Here is a 17,221-nt window from a genome sequence, read left to right as displayed (position 1 = left end):
AGATGCAGCAGATGGAAGAGGGTAGATACAGCAGATGGAAGAGATTAGATGCAGCAGATGGAAGAGGGTAGATACAGAAGATGGAAGAGGGTAGATGCAGCAGATGGAAGAGGGTAGATACAGCAGATGGAAGAGGGTAGATACAGCAGATGGAAGAGGGTAGATACAGCAGATGGAAGAGGGTAGATGCAGCAGATGGAAGAGGGTAGATGCAGCAGATGGAAGAGGGTAGATGCAGCATATGGAAGAGGGTAGATACAGCATATGGAAGAGGGTAGATGCAGCATATGGAAGAGGGTAGATACAGAAGATGGAAGAGGGTAGATACAGCAGATGGAAGAGGGTAGATACAGCAGATGGAAGAGGGTAGATACAGCATATGGAAGAGGGGTAGATAAAGCAGATGGAAGAGGGTAGATGCAGCATATGGAAGAGGGTAGATGCAGCATATGGAAGAGGGTAGATACAGAAGATGGAAGAGAGTAGATACAGCAGATGGAAGAGGGTAGATACAGCAGATGGAAGAGGGTAGATACAGCATATGGAAGAGGGTAGATACAGCATATGGAAGAGGGTAGATACAGCATATGGAAGAGGGTAGATACAGCAGATGGAAGAGGGTAGATACAGCATATGGAAGAGGGAAGATACAGCAGATGGAAGAGATTAGATGCAGCAGATGGAAGAGGGTAGATACAGCAGATGGAAGAGATTAGATGCAGCAGATGGAAGAGGGTAGATGCAGCAGATGGAAGAGGGTAGATGCAGCAGATGGAAGAGGGTAAATGCAGCAGATGGAAGAGGGTAGATACAGCAGATGGAAGAGGGTAGATACAGCTGATGGAAGAGGGTAGATACAGCATATGGAAGAGGGAAGATCTAGTAGATGGAAGAGGGTAGATACAGCAGGTAGAAGAGGGAAGATCTAGCAGATGGAAGAGGGAAGATCTAGCAGATGGAAGAGGGTAAATACAGCAGATGGAAGAAGCTGGTTGCTTTATATAGACATTCTAGCTCCTGAAAATGGACAACACTCAAGACAGCTGGCATACAGTGGGCCTAAGGAAACAAAAAAGTCAAAGTCAGGCCCTTTCTCGATAGTAGTCCTGTTAACTTCATTTTAGCTTCTTTACCACTCCTAAAAGTGGCATTTTCCAGTGCCCTGTCAAGATCCAAGAGTGATTCCTTCCATTCTTTTGTTTTCAGTATAGAAGATTGTGATCAGCTGAAAGTAAAACAACTGAAAGCTGTCACAATATGGATCCCCGGATTTAAGTAGACATGCTGTTCCTTAAATTCTTGTAAATAAGCCCCATACATCCTATTATTAGAGAGTTTTACATATAAAGCAGAATGAGAAATCCTGACAATATGATATATAAGTGTTTCTGCTGACCCTGTCTTTGAATGGGACATATAGGTGGCTAAAGGGACAACAGGAGGACAAGCAAGACACAGATGTCCACTATCACTCTCTTACGGGTGAAGGCAACTTCAACTGGAGGTTTATTTTCCCTTTTGACTACCTGATGGCTGAGGAGAAGATTGTCATCTCCAAGAAAGAGTCCATGTTCTCCTGGGATGAGACGGAGTACAAAATCCCGGCCCGTCTCACCCTTCAAGTCTGGGATGCCGACCACTTCTCCGCGGATGACTTCCTTGGTATGACTATGTATGGCATGATATAACTTTCACTGTACGTCTGTGGAATTGTTCTGCATGATCTAAACACTATAATAGCAGACACCAATAGAAATAGTGGGCCTCAAAGGAGGGCCTTTATATGTCATAGATGGTGCCAAGCAGCCTCTACTAGTGCAAGCTGGAATGTTTGAAGGCTGTCATTCTAGGTATTGAATTGCTTAACTCCTAATATCATAATAACATATTTGTATTTGAAAGGTGACCCCATTAGTACAGAAATCTGTCTGTCACATTGAATGCAAGGATGTGCACAAGCATAATTTGACCTGAGTGGCCGCCATGCAAGTGCTGCCTTCACTCCCCCAATGCGAGATGTTACTCACCTCTCGACATCGAGGGACAGAAGCTCTCTACTAGCCGCTCGACAGGCATCCTATCTCCATGGCTACAGGTGTCTAGTGATGGGCTGAATATCAAATTTTGGGTTCGCAAATTTCGAATCCGAATCTCCGCAAAAATTTGCATAGACTTCAAAGGCAGGAGAATGGCCGCCGACTTTAGCGGTTAATAGAAAAGCCCCCTTAAGTGCTAGAAATGCCAAATTTTCAGGGTATGTGGAGGAGGACAGTGGCTTTCAAAAAGACCTTATAGTTTTTGAGAAAAGATCCTTGGCAACTTTACCTATTTTTAGAAACTTTTTTTTTTTTTAATATTTAGATTATGGGGCATAATAAAAAAATGACCCTCCTCCAGAGCCTCTTTAACCCTTTGTCCCCCATGCAGGCTAGGATAGCCAGAATGCAGAGCCCCGGCTGAGTGGGGCTTTGCACCCTGAGCTATATCAGCCCGCATGGTCCATAGTATAGGGCGCCCAAGCCTCCCCCTCCCTCCAGGAGCCCTTGTCCATTCCATGGACAAGGGGCTCTTCCCCACCCCAGGAGGAGGTGGGGCGACGACTCCCTGGGTGGGGGGGTTCATGGTGGCATCTGAGAGTCGCCTTCAAGAAAGGGACCCGCAGATGCCTGCCCCCTCCCAGGAGAAGTGAGTATAGGGGTACCCCTTAACCATTTCCACACAGGATTAAATGAAATAAAAATACAACCACAAAGAAAAGTTTCTACACCAATATCCTCAGAAATGTCCCATGCCAATATCCTCTCCTCTTGCGAGCTTGATTGTAGCAAAAGATCAGACGCGCACCAGACGCTACACACCGCCACTCCCCGCCGCACAGCACAGCTCTAGCTATAACTGAAGCAAGAGTGATATGGAGGCTGCCATAGTCTTTTGCTTTTAAGCAATACCAGTTACCTGGCTGTCCTGCTGATCATCTGCCTCTAATACTTTTAGCCATAGACCTGAACAAGCATGCAACAGATCAGGTTTTTCTGACATTGTCAGAGCTGACAAGATTAGCTGCATGCTTGTTTCTGGTGGTATTCAGACATTACAGCAACCAAACAGACCAGCAGGGCTGCCAGGCAACTGGTATTGTTTAAAAGGAAATAAATATGCAGCCTCCATTTTCTTCTCACTTCAGTTGTCCTTTAACAGACCACTGGGGGTCAGGAGGATCTACTCTGCATGCGGGTGGGAGATGGGGAAGGAGGAGCCCCTCTGACTGGCCATGGTGAACTCTCCGGTGATGGGGTTTTAACATAGCAGGCCCTATGATGTCATAGAGAAGGGCAGCAGGTGCCACCCATCGAATTAAGACGGAGATTCAGAGATAGGTGGATGAGCAGGTTAGTGTGTGCCAGGAAGGCAGGCAGAAGAGTGGAGAGGAACTCGGTTTCGGGTCCCTGTAGACGCTTAGTCTTTTGGCAAAGCTTTTGACCATGTGTGACTGTGTGATCAAGTGTCCAAAGGGATGCTAAACAGCCATCGCAGGTCATCACAGTGCCCAACCACTCTGATGTGTAAGGTGCAGTGACACTGACACCTAATGCTGCTGGTGACTTTCAAAGATTTTGATGGATGTTTTTGGAATGCCATTCAATAAACCACTTGATACATTGGATAGTGCCCACCTTTTTGCCCCTATGTACCACGTAATCATAAGATGAGTTTTGTAAATCAACTGCCATGAAGTCTTACTAAAATTCAACAGATGTTGATAATATATTTTTTTTCACCCTCCAGGCGCCATCGAGTTAGACCTGAACCGCTTCCCACGAGGGGCAAAGACCGCAAAGCAATGCTCCATAGACATGGTGGCCCCAGAGGTGGACTTGCCAATGGTCTCCATCTTCAAGCAGAAGAGGGTGAAGGGGTGGTGGCCGTTTGTCGCCAGGAATGAGAACGATGAGTTAGAGCTCACTGTAAGACCTGAAATATTTCTGCAACATTTTGAAAGTCAGATGGTTTTAGAATTTATGGTAGACCCAACGCCTACCACCACCCGTCATTTCTTAGTGTAATTCCGGCTCCGGCTATTGCCAATGCTCAAATTACACACTGGTGTATGGTGGCACCCTTCGATAAGATTCCCATCAATATGGTTACATGTTCTGTGGATGAACTCTCTGTACAGCCTGACCTAAAACCACAAATATATACTGATATACTGAGGTGCTCTGCCAGTGAAGGCGCCACCACTCAACCTTCCAATGCATCCAAAAATCACAGACTATATGGAAGTTCATCAGTATGCAGGACAATTTAATCCACGTATTGCTGAAATGTAGTCGATTTGCAGATACAATGCACAAATAATTAGGGATGGTCGGAAATGCCGATTTCTGATTCTGCTGAAATTTCAATATCCTCCAATGCCAATTACCGATTCTGCAAATTAACAAGGAGTCTTTTTTGCGTCATTTTTCACATTTTCTGATTGGGCCATATACTTCCGAGTTCCTATCTGGCTAACCTAATCTGGGGGCAACTATACTGGATACCTATACTGGGGGCACCTACCTCGCTAACCTATACTGGGGGCAACTATAACTGGCTACCTATACTGGGGGCAACTATACTGGATACCTATACTGGAGGCAACTATACCAGGCTACCTATACTGGGGGCAACTATACTGACTACCTATACTGGGGGAAATTATAGTGGCTACCTATTCTTTGTGAGCACCTATACTGGCTACCTATAATGGGGCACCTACCTGGCTTACCTATACTGGCTACTTATACTGGGGGTACCTACCTGGCTAACCTATACTGGGGGCAACTATAACTGGCTACCTATACTGGGGGCAACTATACTGGATACCTATACTGGAGGCAACTATACCAGGCTACCTATACTGGGGGCAACTATACTGACTACCTATACTGGGGGAAATTATAGTGGCTACCTATTCTTTGTGGGCACCTATACTGGCTACCTATAATGGGGCACCTACCTGGCTTACCTATACTGGCTACTTATACTGGGGGTACCTACCTGGCTAACCTATACTGGGGGCAACTATAACTGGCTACCTATACTGGGGGCAACTATACTGGATACCTATACTGGAGGTAACCATACCAGGCTACCTATACTGGGGCAACTATACTGACTACCTATACTGGGGGCAATTATAGTGGCTACCTATACTTGGGGGCACATATACTGGCTACCTATAATGGGGGCACCTACTACCTGGCTTACCTATACTCGGGGCACCTACCTGGCTAACCTATAGTGGGGGCAACTATACTGGATACCTATACTGGAGGCAACTATACCAGGCTACCTATACTAGGGCAACTATACTGACTACCTATACTGGGGGCAATTATAGTGGCTACCTATACTTGGGGGCACATATACTGGCTACCTATAATGGGGGCGCCTACTACCTGGCTTATCTATACTCGGGGCACCTACCTGGCTAACCTATAGTGGGGGCAACTATAACTGGCTACCTATACTGGGGGCAACTATACCAGGCTACCTATACTGAGGGAAACTATACTGCTGGCTACCTATACATGGCTAGTTATACTGGGGCACCTATAACTGGCTTCCTATAGAGGGGGCACCTATACCTGGCCACCTACCTAAATATAATGAGGGGTTTTTATCGCACCACAGCCATAACATGCGGTGAAAATTGCCAGGTGCTGTGCAATCCATCCAAATCGGGGGTGGCTCAGGCAGCAAAAAGTCTAGAACCGCCCTGTCTCCAAGCATTTGCATTAAAATATACAACTAAAAGAAAAATCAGCATCTTGTTGACCATCTTTGCCGGTGAACTATTGTACTGTGCGGTCAGCTACATTCACATGCATGGAATAGGTTGTCCCTTACATGTTTGAGTTTTGGATGTATTTGAAGGCTACTTCATAGATATACAATCCCTTGGCTGGGCAAACTGACCTTTTAGTAAAAAAAATACATTATTATTGATTTATATACTATAGCGTCATCATGTTCCACAGCGCTGCACAATATAATGAAGGAAGTTGGGGCATAGCCATGTATCTACCATTCTTTATGCAAGGGTAGCTATTTGCATTTGTAACGGCCTAATAAAAGGGTAGAAGTAGAAGGTGGATGTGCAGCCAGTTATTTATAGGTGGATACTATCTCTGGCCAGAATTTGTTACTACCCTGCTGCAGAGTACTGCCCCCCCCCCCCTGTGATTCTGGGCCCACAGCACCCCCATGATGTGCTGTAGCTTTAGTTACTCTCTTGTTTGTCACACAACAGTACAATGTGCTCTTCTCTTGTCCTCAGGGTAAAGTGGAGGCGGAGCTTCATCTACTGACAGCGGAGGAGGCGGAGAAATCTCCTGCTGGTCTTGCACGGAATGAGCCAGATCCTCTCGAGAAACCAAAGTGAGTGAGATCATTGAAAGTTCTTTCCACTCTCCCTCTCCATGTCACAATTCCCCACCCCCACCCCAGCATAATATATACCTATACCATCCAACTTTTTGAAATGAGAAAGAGGAACACTTAAGCCACGCCCCTGCCATATTCCTGATCACGCCCCCATCACACCCCTAGTCACGCATACCATAAAGATTACTTAAGAAAAATGTGTTGTTTTATAATTAAAACCACACTGGTCCTTCCTTTTCTGATGCATCTTTCTTCAGATAAACATTTGAAAATAAAAAATATCTCAATTTAAAGGATGGGAATAAAGTTTAGAGTCAATTGAACACATTTTTTCAGTAGAAAAATATATATATTTACATAGATCTGTACATGAGTCCTGAAAGAGGGACAGATACTCTGAGCTATGCTTATGCACTTTCAGTCCTATGGGAGAAAAGCAATTTACAAATGTTACTTGTTGTTGTTGAAATGAGGAAGACAGAGGGACAGTTAGGAGCTATGATATGCCGTCCTACAAAAAAAAGGAGGGCCACCTTCTTTCTAGAGCAATATATAAAGCTGACATCAAACAAATGATAGCGCACTAGGCTGCAACTGAAATGAAAGCCAACAGAGGCATGCAGAGCCCCACAGGAACTAAATACATGTCTTGAATGCAAATCAGATGCAAATTTTCCTAATCTAAAATTTTGAATGCAGATTGAAGCACATGAATGCAGCTAGCCAAAAAGTATACTTACGTTAATTTTGTACAGCAGGAGACATTGGCAGCGCTTCCAGACAGATGTGTTAGACTAAACAATTATGTTTTTATTGTTAGACTAGCGGTGGGTCTTCCCCAAGAGGGCCCGTCATCGCCATGGGGAAGTCTAGTAGGGAATAATTTGTGCACATATTATTTATACTGAAGCCAATGCCCTCCTTTACTTTACCTGTTTTGAATGCAAATTGTGTTATTTTGTCCATATTGTGGAGCTCTGCACATATTTGCAGGTAGCTAATTTGGGTACAGCCCTTGTCTGGAAGTGCTGCCAATGTCTACTGCTGTACAAAATATATAAAGCTGGGGTAGAGGACATTCCTCATCTGTCATTGTGATTCGGGGATATTTTTGGGTCACGCCCAGTGGCTATGACATGTGTTCAGTGTATGAGGAACGGGAATTGCTTAAAAACTCTGTTTTCATTGGTATATTGGTGTTACTGTCAATCACTTAGAGAGGACCAAGGTTGAAAAATAATGTGTGACAAAAGCCCTTAAAGTAAACCTGTGTTTAATCTCTGCAAGGATTGGCAGATGTCATAATTAATAATTCACCCACTCACCCATAAATCAATAGACATCTGAAACTCCCCCCCACCCTCCCCACAGCTGGCTGAAGTGTTGTTGAAGTTGTGACCTCCACCTATGTTGCCACAGCCCGCCTCCAGCTTAGCAGCCACCAATTAGCCAAGGCTGCCAAGTGGGGGGGCGGGCCGCAGCAAGGTAGGTGGGGGTCACCACAGACCTTTGGAACGCTTCGGGTAAAAACTGTTGTGGAGGTTTTGCGGAGGGGGTGGAGTTTCAGATGTATAATTATTTACAGGCAAGCAGGTGAGATGCTAACTCTACCACCTTGCTGCGCTAAAACGGAGCTTTAGATTTTATTTAATTATTTTTAAGCTTGGTACTCTTATCAATGAAACTGTCACTCAAAAATATCACACTGAAAGATAATTTCATTTCTAAGCTGATAATAGATAGATATTGAGATCAATGCCTGGAGATCAGTTTTAAATACTGAATGAAATCTGATAAAAAGTTATTTGACTGTATTTGAACTTCATTTGATTGGCTTTGTATTATTTCAAACCCAAGTCCCATTTTCTGCTTTTGAAGTCCGTTCCTTGTTTTTTTGTTTTTTTTGTGTGTAATTCAGCGATTGGTTCGGAGTTCAAACACTATTCAGATGCAAATGAAAAACTATTTGTGCACAAATGAAACACAGACAGCTACAGGCCCACCCAAACAGGCAAAAGCTCATTGTGATGTGAATCAAGCTCACCAGTTAACAGCATTTTTTGCACGACTAGGAAAAGTTATTTTTTTAAAGCATTGTTTATGTATATGGCCGGTGTCTGTGCAGAGGTCTGCAAACATACATTTAAAGCGGACCTGAACTCTGAACTTCCTTTCTGCATCAAAAAATAAGCAAAAGCATAATAACCTTTAAAGAAAAAAAAACATTTACTTGTTTACTTGTTACAACTTATAGAACTTCTACAGAGATTTTTGGAACGCAAACACAAATTTACCGCAAATGTTTGCGAACCGTCTGTTCGCAGTAGACTTAAATGGCAGGTGAATGGCCGCCGACTTTAGCGGTTAATAGAAAAGCCCCCTCACGTGCTAGAAACACCAAATTTTCTGTATGTGGAGAAGGACAATGAGTACAAGAGGAGGACCTTTAAGAAAATGTTCCCACGCCAATATCCCCGGAAATGTCCCATGCCAATATCCTCTAATCTTGTCAGCTTCATTAAGTTGATTGAAGATCTCCGCGCACATCCGCCACCACACACCGCTGCTCAGCTCTGTCTCTCTCCTGCACGGTCTGCTCTCCTCTTTGCATACCACACTTATAGCGCCCACCCACTCTGTCACCCACTTCAATCAACTAAATGAAGCTCACAAGATTAGAGAATATTGACGTGGGACATTTCCGAGGATTCCGAGGATTGGCGTGGGAACATTTTCTTAAAGGTCCTATAACTACGCAATGAAAGCCCTCACTTCTTGGTGCTCTTTTTCAAAGGAATTGAACATACTGTTCTCCCGTGCTACGGTAGTAAGCAGAATGCAAATGTCCTGCATGCTAACACCCCTCCACCCTCTCATGTTGCTGGACTTTCTCATGACTCTCCTCCCTTTGTTCTGATCTGATTTCCTCCAATCACCAGCCGCCCTGACACCAGCTTCATTTGGTTTCTCAACCCTCTGAAGTCTATCCGCTACTTCATCTGGCATACCTACCGCTGGCTGATTCTGAAAATCCTCATCCTCATCCTCTTCCTCCTCATGGTGGGCCTCTTCCTTTACTCTGTGCCTGGATACCTGGTGAAGAAGATCCTCGGAGCCTGAGGAGGGTCTGCCATGGTACTGTCCTTTCTTATCTCATTCTTACTCTCATTCTCCCACCCACATTTCCACCATGTGTCCTACTCATTTCCTTTCATTCCCTGCATGTGACCTTCACAATGTTGTGTTTGAAGGACTAATAATATCAAAGTTATGAGACGATTAAAGTGTAGGTGTTGTCCATACTTTTCTAATAAGGATGTTCTTGGGCTTCCTAGCAGCATCTGAAGCATATCAGACCAATGGTGGATCTCAGAAAGTGATGCCTACAATACTCTGTAGGACACTACTTGGGTGCTTTGTACTTGACTCAGGAGCAATGGGCACTAGATTGCCACCTAAATTGTGTTTAACTGTTTATGGAGTGAGACTTACAGGGACTGTGCTGTAGTAGAATATCTGTAAAATGACTGTTCTTGTACTATCTAGAATAGCCGCTAGTAGAATATCGGTTATATTACTGATATACTAATATCGGTAATATTTGCACCCAAATTTCCTTGCGGCTTTATTAAATGTACTCCTCGGAGTTATTTCTGGAAACTATGGTGATATATGATGGTACGGTACATATTTATCATATTTCTCCAGCTTTAAAGGGAATACCACGCACAAGTGTGTGACTTACAGTCTACCTCCAGACAAATGCCCATTTACATGCACTAAAATAGTCTTGTCAAAAAGGGTTTTATAAAGTGTTTGACAATGAGACGTTCGGAAGAGAACACTGATTTAAAGCTACGCTAGATAAAAGTGATTAGGAATGTGCGACCCAAGTCCGGTCATCAGTAATTTACTGAAAAACGAATGGTGTAAAATATAATAACCAATGATGCTTCTTGAGAACAATAAGTTCTGTTCTGGAATTGTTCATACTCATGGCTCTTATCTAGCGTGTTTAGATGATGGACGTTATCTGCAAAATCCTGGATGGGTCTTGCGTGTCATTTTCACCTGTCACCATTTGCGAGATATCTACTGCATATTAACATATGACTAACTTCACTTTTCAGAGAATCCATGTCTAATATCTTCCTACTAACCATGAGTATCTCTTTCCCCTCCTCAATCCACTCTGCCCCTCCCTCCTGCTTGTCTTGGACAGTCGGCCCGACACGTCCTTCATCTGGTTCCTCAACCCGCTTAAGTCCATCAAGTACCTCATCTGTAATCGCTACAAGTGGCTCATCATTAAGATTGTTCTGGCCTTGCTGCTGCTGGCCATGGTGGCCCTTTTCCTCTACAGCATGCCAGGCTACATGGTCAAGAAGCTGCTGGGAGCATGAGGAGACGTCCGGGGAGAAAAAAGACTCTGCAGTGCCTATCCTTGCTCAAAACGTTTGTCCTTTCCATCATAGACTGTATAAGTATCGTGATGGGTTTCAGCAAAACATTTTCTGTGTGAATTTTTGTTTATTAGTTTCTACCGAGAAATTGCTGAGAAGAAAGGAAGGGAGTAAAGTTTTACCTTAAAAAAACATAGGCTCTATAAGTGGTCCTGTTAGGCAAAGAGGCTTTTCCTCTGGCCACTGATGCTTCCTAATATGGATTTTCTACAGAACATTTCATTCTAGAACCATTCTCTTTGGTGAGTTGTATGTAGATTAGACTACCACTGGGTTTTGGGACAGTTTGCCCTTAACACAAGTTAACGGCCTGCCCTACACTGACCAAACGTATGCTCAAACGTGAAGTATATGTCCCTTTGACTGCTGGAATTGTACAAATTGCGATAGTCTCTATAATCTTCACTAGAGTGGCAAAGGTGACAACAGTGTAAATGTCCAGTGTAGGTCTCAGTCATATCCATTCTAGTCAGTCTTTGCACAGTAGATCTGTTTGTGTCTTGTCCACCCAACCATATCACAATGCAGGAAATTTCTAGGTGAGACAAAGGTACAAAGAGGAACATTTTTGTAGGACTTGTAATGTTTGGAGATGTGTGGACTTGAAATATACTTTGATCTTCCGAATATGCGCTCTGCTCCAGCAGTTCTGATATTGTAGCAGTCAACGTTTCCGGGCAGGGAATGATGGGAAGAGGAAACAAAATAGCTGGAGAGATGTTCATGGTGTTAGTCTTTCAAAATTTGCACAAAAGCGATGTGGTCCAGTGTTAGCTATGGGATGGATCCAGAAAGTCTACTTTGTGTCAGACTAGTAAAAATTAGACACGTGTAAATTAGATTAGGTTCAAAGCTTGCAAGAAAGCTGTCTACAGATTGAGTAAAAGTAAAAATAAACCCCCCAGAAACCAAATATATATCAAACATTCCCAGCAATTTTGGTTCCTTCTGGACCTCCAGATTCTTTTTCCTGAAATGTGCATTACTTCCTATGAGTTACTGAAGGAAGTTAAGTTTTTAAGCTGCGCTAAGCCACATAGTGTTTTATAACAACTGTAAAGGGCGATAATAAAGTGTACCCGAAGTGGATTCAAATAAAAAAAAAAAAATAGTTCTCTAAGAAAGTCTCTGATCCTCCATTGGCTTCCCACTTTCTCCTGGCCCCCCCACCATTGTCACACGTGGAACATATCCGACAAGAGTGGCCGTACTACTATTGCGTAGGCGTGGCCATACTTGTGCAAGTGCAGTACGGCCACGCTTGTGCACAAAGGTGAGCGCGGTCACAATCTTAAAGATTGTCCCGCACAGTGGCGGCAAAGCCGGATCATCTACAAGTCAAACCTAGGCAGCTGCCTACAGAATGGCAAGAGTCCAGGGGCCTGGTGGATGCTATGCTCCACCACATCTAACTAAAAAAGCCGGGTGACCATCAGCAGTGGTCAAAAATGCTATCTTGCCTAGAGCCCATTTCATCTAAATGCATTTCTGAGAGGCGGTGGTCTCCAGGAGGATGAGGGAAGCCTCTATAAGATCTATTTTTTTTTTTAACCTGCCTCGGGTTCTCTTTATGAGACATGAATGACTTCATGTAGGCCATGTAGCAATGGTCATCGCCAGAAATGGCCCCACATGTAGCTGATGTTAGAAACAGCAGAAATAACCATTCTTCCTTTATTTATTACTTTTGTACTTTCCCAGGGTTAATATAGCACTGACATATTACACAGCACTTTACGGAGCTCACAGAACATGTCTTCTGTTGCTCAAGAGGTAAGATAAGATCTTGCCTGCAGAACAAAAAAAAACCCTTCCAGTGTTGAGGGCACACGTAAGAAGTTAAGTAAGCGTTAGCTGTAGAGCGAGTACTGAATGTACCCTTCAGTAGACTTTCCTCTGAAGGTGAAATCACCTTTATGTTGTGGGCATAAGTTAAAAGATATACCCGTGTTTATGGTATGGTTTTGATAAAGAGGAACATCAAGCTCCTCAAAAATTCTCCTGACCCGTTTTTGCCCCTTGTCGGAATAGGTTCAACATCATCAATTAGCTTCACTACATCTTTACAACATATATGGGACATCTTTGTTTCCTTACATATTGCCTGGAGTTTGTCCCTAGATGCTTTCTAAAATATTAAATTGCCAGGGCTTGCGGGTGCAGCTCCCCCAGTTTTTTCCAACATTGCTATTTATGCCACACGACACCATTTCTGTGTGTGCATTCATCACCCCTTCTCCTCTCTGTAGCGCGATACATGCAGCCTAGCCGAGAGAAGAAAAGCGTGTCTATACAGCAGTCATTCCAAGACAGCCACCCAAAACGATCTGTAAAGATCGTTTCAGCTGACAAAAGTCTGAAGCTGGCCACTAGCAGTCCAATCTCGATTGTACACTCTTTGCACGTCTATGTAATATAAGTGCTGACAAGTAGGAACGAGCTTCCAAATTCCAAGTTTGCGATCGGAAGTCAGCTTTCCGAAAGCGGAAAGCGGTATTTGGAAATTAGAGTGCGGTAATTCCGAGTTCCGAGACGTGGAATTTTTAGGCCAATTACAAGACTCAGAATTATTAGGCCAATCAGACGTGTACAGCGATTGGCATTCAGAATTGCGGATTACGTGTAAAATAGCGTAGATCTGCAAAATGTAGCATATGTCATGGAATTTGGAAATACCATAACAAACTTTATTAACAACAGAAAACTAAAAATAATTCTGCGTAATCCTGAATGTTACATTTTGTAATTTGGAATTCTGTCGGGATCTGAAATCGGCATATCCTACCATCCCTGCTGACAAGATTAAGAACGCACTGACCAGGCTCATTAAGTACCATCTAATACTACATGAATGTAGTTTCATTGTAAATCAGGATTGCATGGTTAGTGGCCAGCTTGAAGTGTGCTTAGGGTTAGATGTTTGCAGCCTGCCTACAGACAGATTGAAGGAGGTCATACATGACACAATTTCAAACGATTGAGGAATTTGATCTGAATGGTTTAACAGTGAGCACAAATATAAGAAGGTTCTATTGAACGATCGTTATGTTCTGATTAGACCAATCGATTCTCTGAAGAGCAACAATCAATCATAAGATCGTTCAGTTTTGATGAAGAGAACATTAGCCTTCTATTTTTCAGTTTATGATCAATTCGGTCATCTTCTTCAACTGGTTGTTCTACTGAACAATCGCATTGTATCGTGTATGGCTCTGTTAAGGTCGAGTTTTTATGGCAGGCATAATAGTCATACAGTATATATTTTTATAGACAGAATGAGTTTGGTTATAAAAGAGTTATATTCTATAAAAGCCTTGATAATATCAGAGAGTTTACAGATACTAAATATGATCCTTGAAGATATTCTGCCACGATGGAACAACTGATTTTTCTTTGAGATCTTTCTTTAAGATCTCAGAAGAAAATCTAGTGTGTGTACAGATGTGTAGCAATCTGCCATGGTGATTGCTTCATGACGAACCCATTGGCCTCAATTCTGGTAGCTATGTGAGGTAAATATTTTTTTGCAGGTAAAATACCTCATGAGGTATGTTCCTCTTTTTTTTTAGCAATTCTGAAAGATTTTTCTCCATTTCCGAACATGAGGTAAAACATGAAGTAAATGCATAAAGTGAGGTAAAACGAAGTATTTCAGCGGTAAGCATGCAGAATAAACGGTAGTAGTCTCCAATCGTCTTCCATAAGTTAGGATAGTCTTTGGAAGATTTTTTATTTATTTTTTTTGAGGGGGGCGGGAGGTGTATTTGATTTTGTAGCAACCAATGAAAAGTATATTTATTGACATCCCTTATAAAAAAAATCCAGTAAATATTTGGAGTTTTATTTCTACTATTCTTTTCTATTACACAGCCTGAATAGGAACTCCACTAAAAACTGCAAAATGCATACAAATTGACTTTCCCTCCAGGTACAGGCAGGTCTCATGCTGGGAATACACGGCTCGATTCTGAGCCATTAAGATGGCTCAATAGATCATTTCCGACATGTCCGATCAGCGCTTGATCGTTTTGCCGCTCGATTGATCATTGAAGTGAATTGAAAAAATATAAGAAAAATGAGTAGAATCGAGCGCCAGAATCGACTTGTGTATTCCCAGCATTAAACTGATCGGTAAATGATGTGCTAACATGCCCCCTAATTTCCATGAGTATAGAAATTTTGGGTAAAATTAATGCAAATTACCTCATGAATTACCTCATAATTTAGGTAAGACATGACTAAAAGCCACCAGAATTGCTAAATGTCATTATCTCATGAGGTAAATTGGGATCGGTTGAAAAGGGCGCCCGAGCTGCCTGTATGAAAAGGGCGCCGCCATAGACATCAATGTTATTTCTGGAAATATGGGCTACAAGGTGTAGAAAAGGGCGCCCGAATTTTGATATAGGCTACAAGTGGGCTCCCCTTTGTAGCCCATATTTTTTCGGCTACAAGGTTTTCGGCTACAAGCGGGCTCCCCTTTGTAGCCCATATTTTTTTCGGCTACAGTAAGGTGCCCCTCTGTAGCCCATATTATTGACTTTTTTTTTCTAGCCGAAGTTTGTATATGGGCTACAAGCGCTGTAAGCCGAATTATTTCATTCCCCCACTATCCATGGCAGCCTGGAGGGGGAATAGTAATAAACACATCCCGGAGTTTTTTTCTAGCCGAAGTTTTTATATGGGCTACACCAAGCGTCTTTTTTGTAGCCGAAGTTTATATGGGCTACACCAGGCGCATTTTTTGTAGCCGAAGTTGGTATATATATGGGCTGCACCAGGCGCCCTTTTTTACCGGCGCCCTTTTCATGTAGACCCGGTAAATTACCTCACATGAGGTAATTTGTTTGATAACCTTACCAGAATTGAAATGCAAAGCAGGATGCTGCTGGTTTATGCGCACCCTGTCCTTCCTCCCGCTTATAGAACAGTACACGCTACTTAACTATAGCAGAGACATGTGATGCACTCATACATATGAAAGTAACTTCTCAGAAACACAGGAAAATGATAAGAAAACTACACACTTTGTTACATGACCAGTGTCAGCAAGGGAAGGAAACAAGTGAAAGACTTTAAAGCGAAATTAAACCCAGCATTTCTACTTTGCTCTAATAGATTATTTACAGCATATTATATACAACCAGCAATTTTTTTTTACTAGAACTGCATTCAAAGGGTTAACACAGGCTTTAGAAGCTTCCCTTCCTGCAGAGCTGGCCGCTTCCGAACTTGCAGATAATGTTCTCTTGTGTTTAATTGTATCAAGTAAGAAATGTAAACAAAGCCTTCTCTCACACTGCTGGGTCCCCTAAACAAAGTCAGACAAGCATAAATGCTTTCTGATTAAGTTAGAAGATGAATAAAGCAGTTATTAATAAAATGCAAAGTCAGCTCTCAGAGTAAAATAAGTGTACTTTAGGAACGTATAATTTCTAAATCAATACTAATAATTATGCACAAAAGCAAATATGCTAACCGTATGGCATATAAAAAGTAGGAAAACATGTTTTTATTGAATATTATGTCAGGGTTTTATACCGCTTTAAGTGACAGTTATCAGCAAGGTGAGGATAAAAAAGTACAGAGCTCAGGAAGTAAAACAAGTTATAACCTCTTTTGTGTTTTATTGCTATTTATATTCTATTATTATATATTATATTTTCTTGCTTAATTCCCCTTGCTTCCTATGCCAACAGGGAAGTGAGTAAATCTCTCCAACAGAGAGAAAGTTAAAAAGTTTAAATCTCAGTCATGTTTTTGTTGCTGCCCCTCATTTGTCAACCCCAAAACCGCCAGGGCTTATATTAAAGACACAGACGACCTTTAAAACCCTAAAAGTGATTCTATCCCCCTTTCTTGTGTTTCACTTTGGATATTTAAAAGGATGACTGGATTTTGACATTGATAATAATAATAATAGTAGTACAAAGGAATGTAATTCAAACTTGCACGGGGTTAGGTCGCCCAGCTATGACATCATCACCCTTGCTTGCATTTGAGGTGTGACTTCCTCATGACATCACTAGTGTCGTTCTTTTTATCATATCACCTTTGTTTACTGATTTATTTATGTTTTACTGTATTTATGTTTTTTTTGCTTCCTCTTTTATGTTACAGGGAAACTCTTCCCTTCTTTGCACTAATTTGAGTTTGTGTATGTTGTAAAGAATTTTATTTATAACTTTTATTGTGTGAAATTGTGAATTATAATTTTTGTTTTGTTTTTCTCTTTCCGTTTTGTCCATTTTTGTTGTTTGTTTGTTTTTGTTTTTTGCTGTTATTTGCCTTGTTTGTTACAATAAAATGGTGACTCCGCCCCCCGC

The 17,221-nt window shown here is 42.3% G+C and overlaps 1 protein-coding gene across 17 annotated transcripts in view; it reads left to right on the top strand.

The window, feature by feature from the left end:
- OTOF (otoferlin) overlaps positions 1 to 17,221 on the top strand; it is a 500,418-nt gene that overhangs the window by 481,622 nt on the left and 1,575 nt on the right. For 10 of the 17 annotated variants that reach the window (XM_068279952.1, XM_068279942.1, XM_068279943.1 and 7 more), the window contains 3 exons: positions 1,421 to 1,662; positions 3,787 to 3,965; positions 6,326 to 6,426. In XM_068279952.1, the coding sequence (XP_068136053.1) occupies positions 1,421 to 1,662; positions 3,787 to 3,965; positions 6,326 to 6,426 (522 nt within the window). Of the gene's footprint in view, positions 1 to 1,420; positions 1,663 to 3,786; positions 3,966 to 6,325; positions 6,427 to 9,371; positions 9,568 to 10,654; positions 17,214 to 17,221 lie in introns of those variants that run through there. The other 7 variants (XM_068279949.1, XM_068279948.1, XM_068279946.1 and 4 more) reach the window with 2 other exon arrangements.

Source organism: Hyperolius riggenbachi, chromosome 4 (assembly GCF_040937935.1).
Source record: "Hyperolius riggenbachi isolate aHypRig1 chromosome 4, aHypRig1.pri, whole genome shotgun sequence".
NCBI lineage: Eukaryota > Metazoa > Chordata > Amphibia > Anura > Hyperoliidae > Hyperolius > Hyperolius riggenbachi.
The sequence above is the reverse complement of the archived record's forward strand: the minus strand, read 5'-3'. Positions and strand labels throughout refer to the sequence as shown.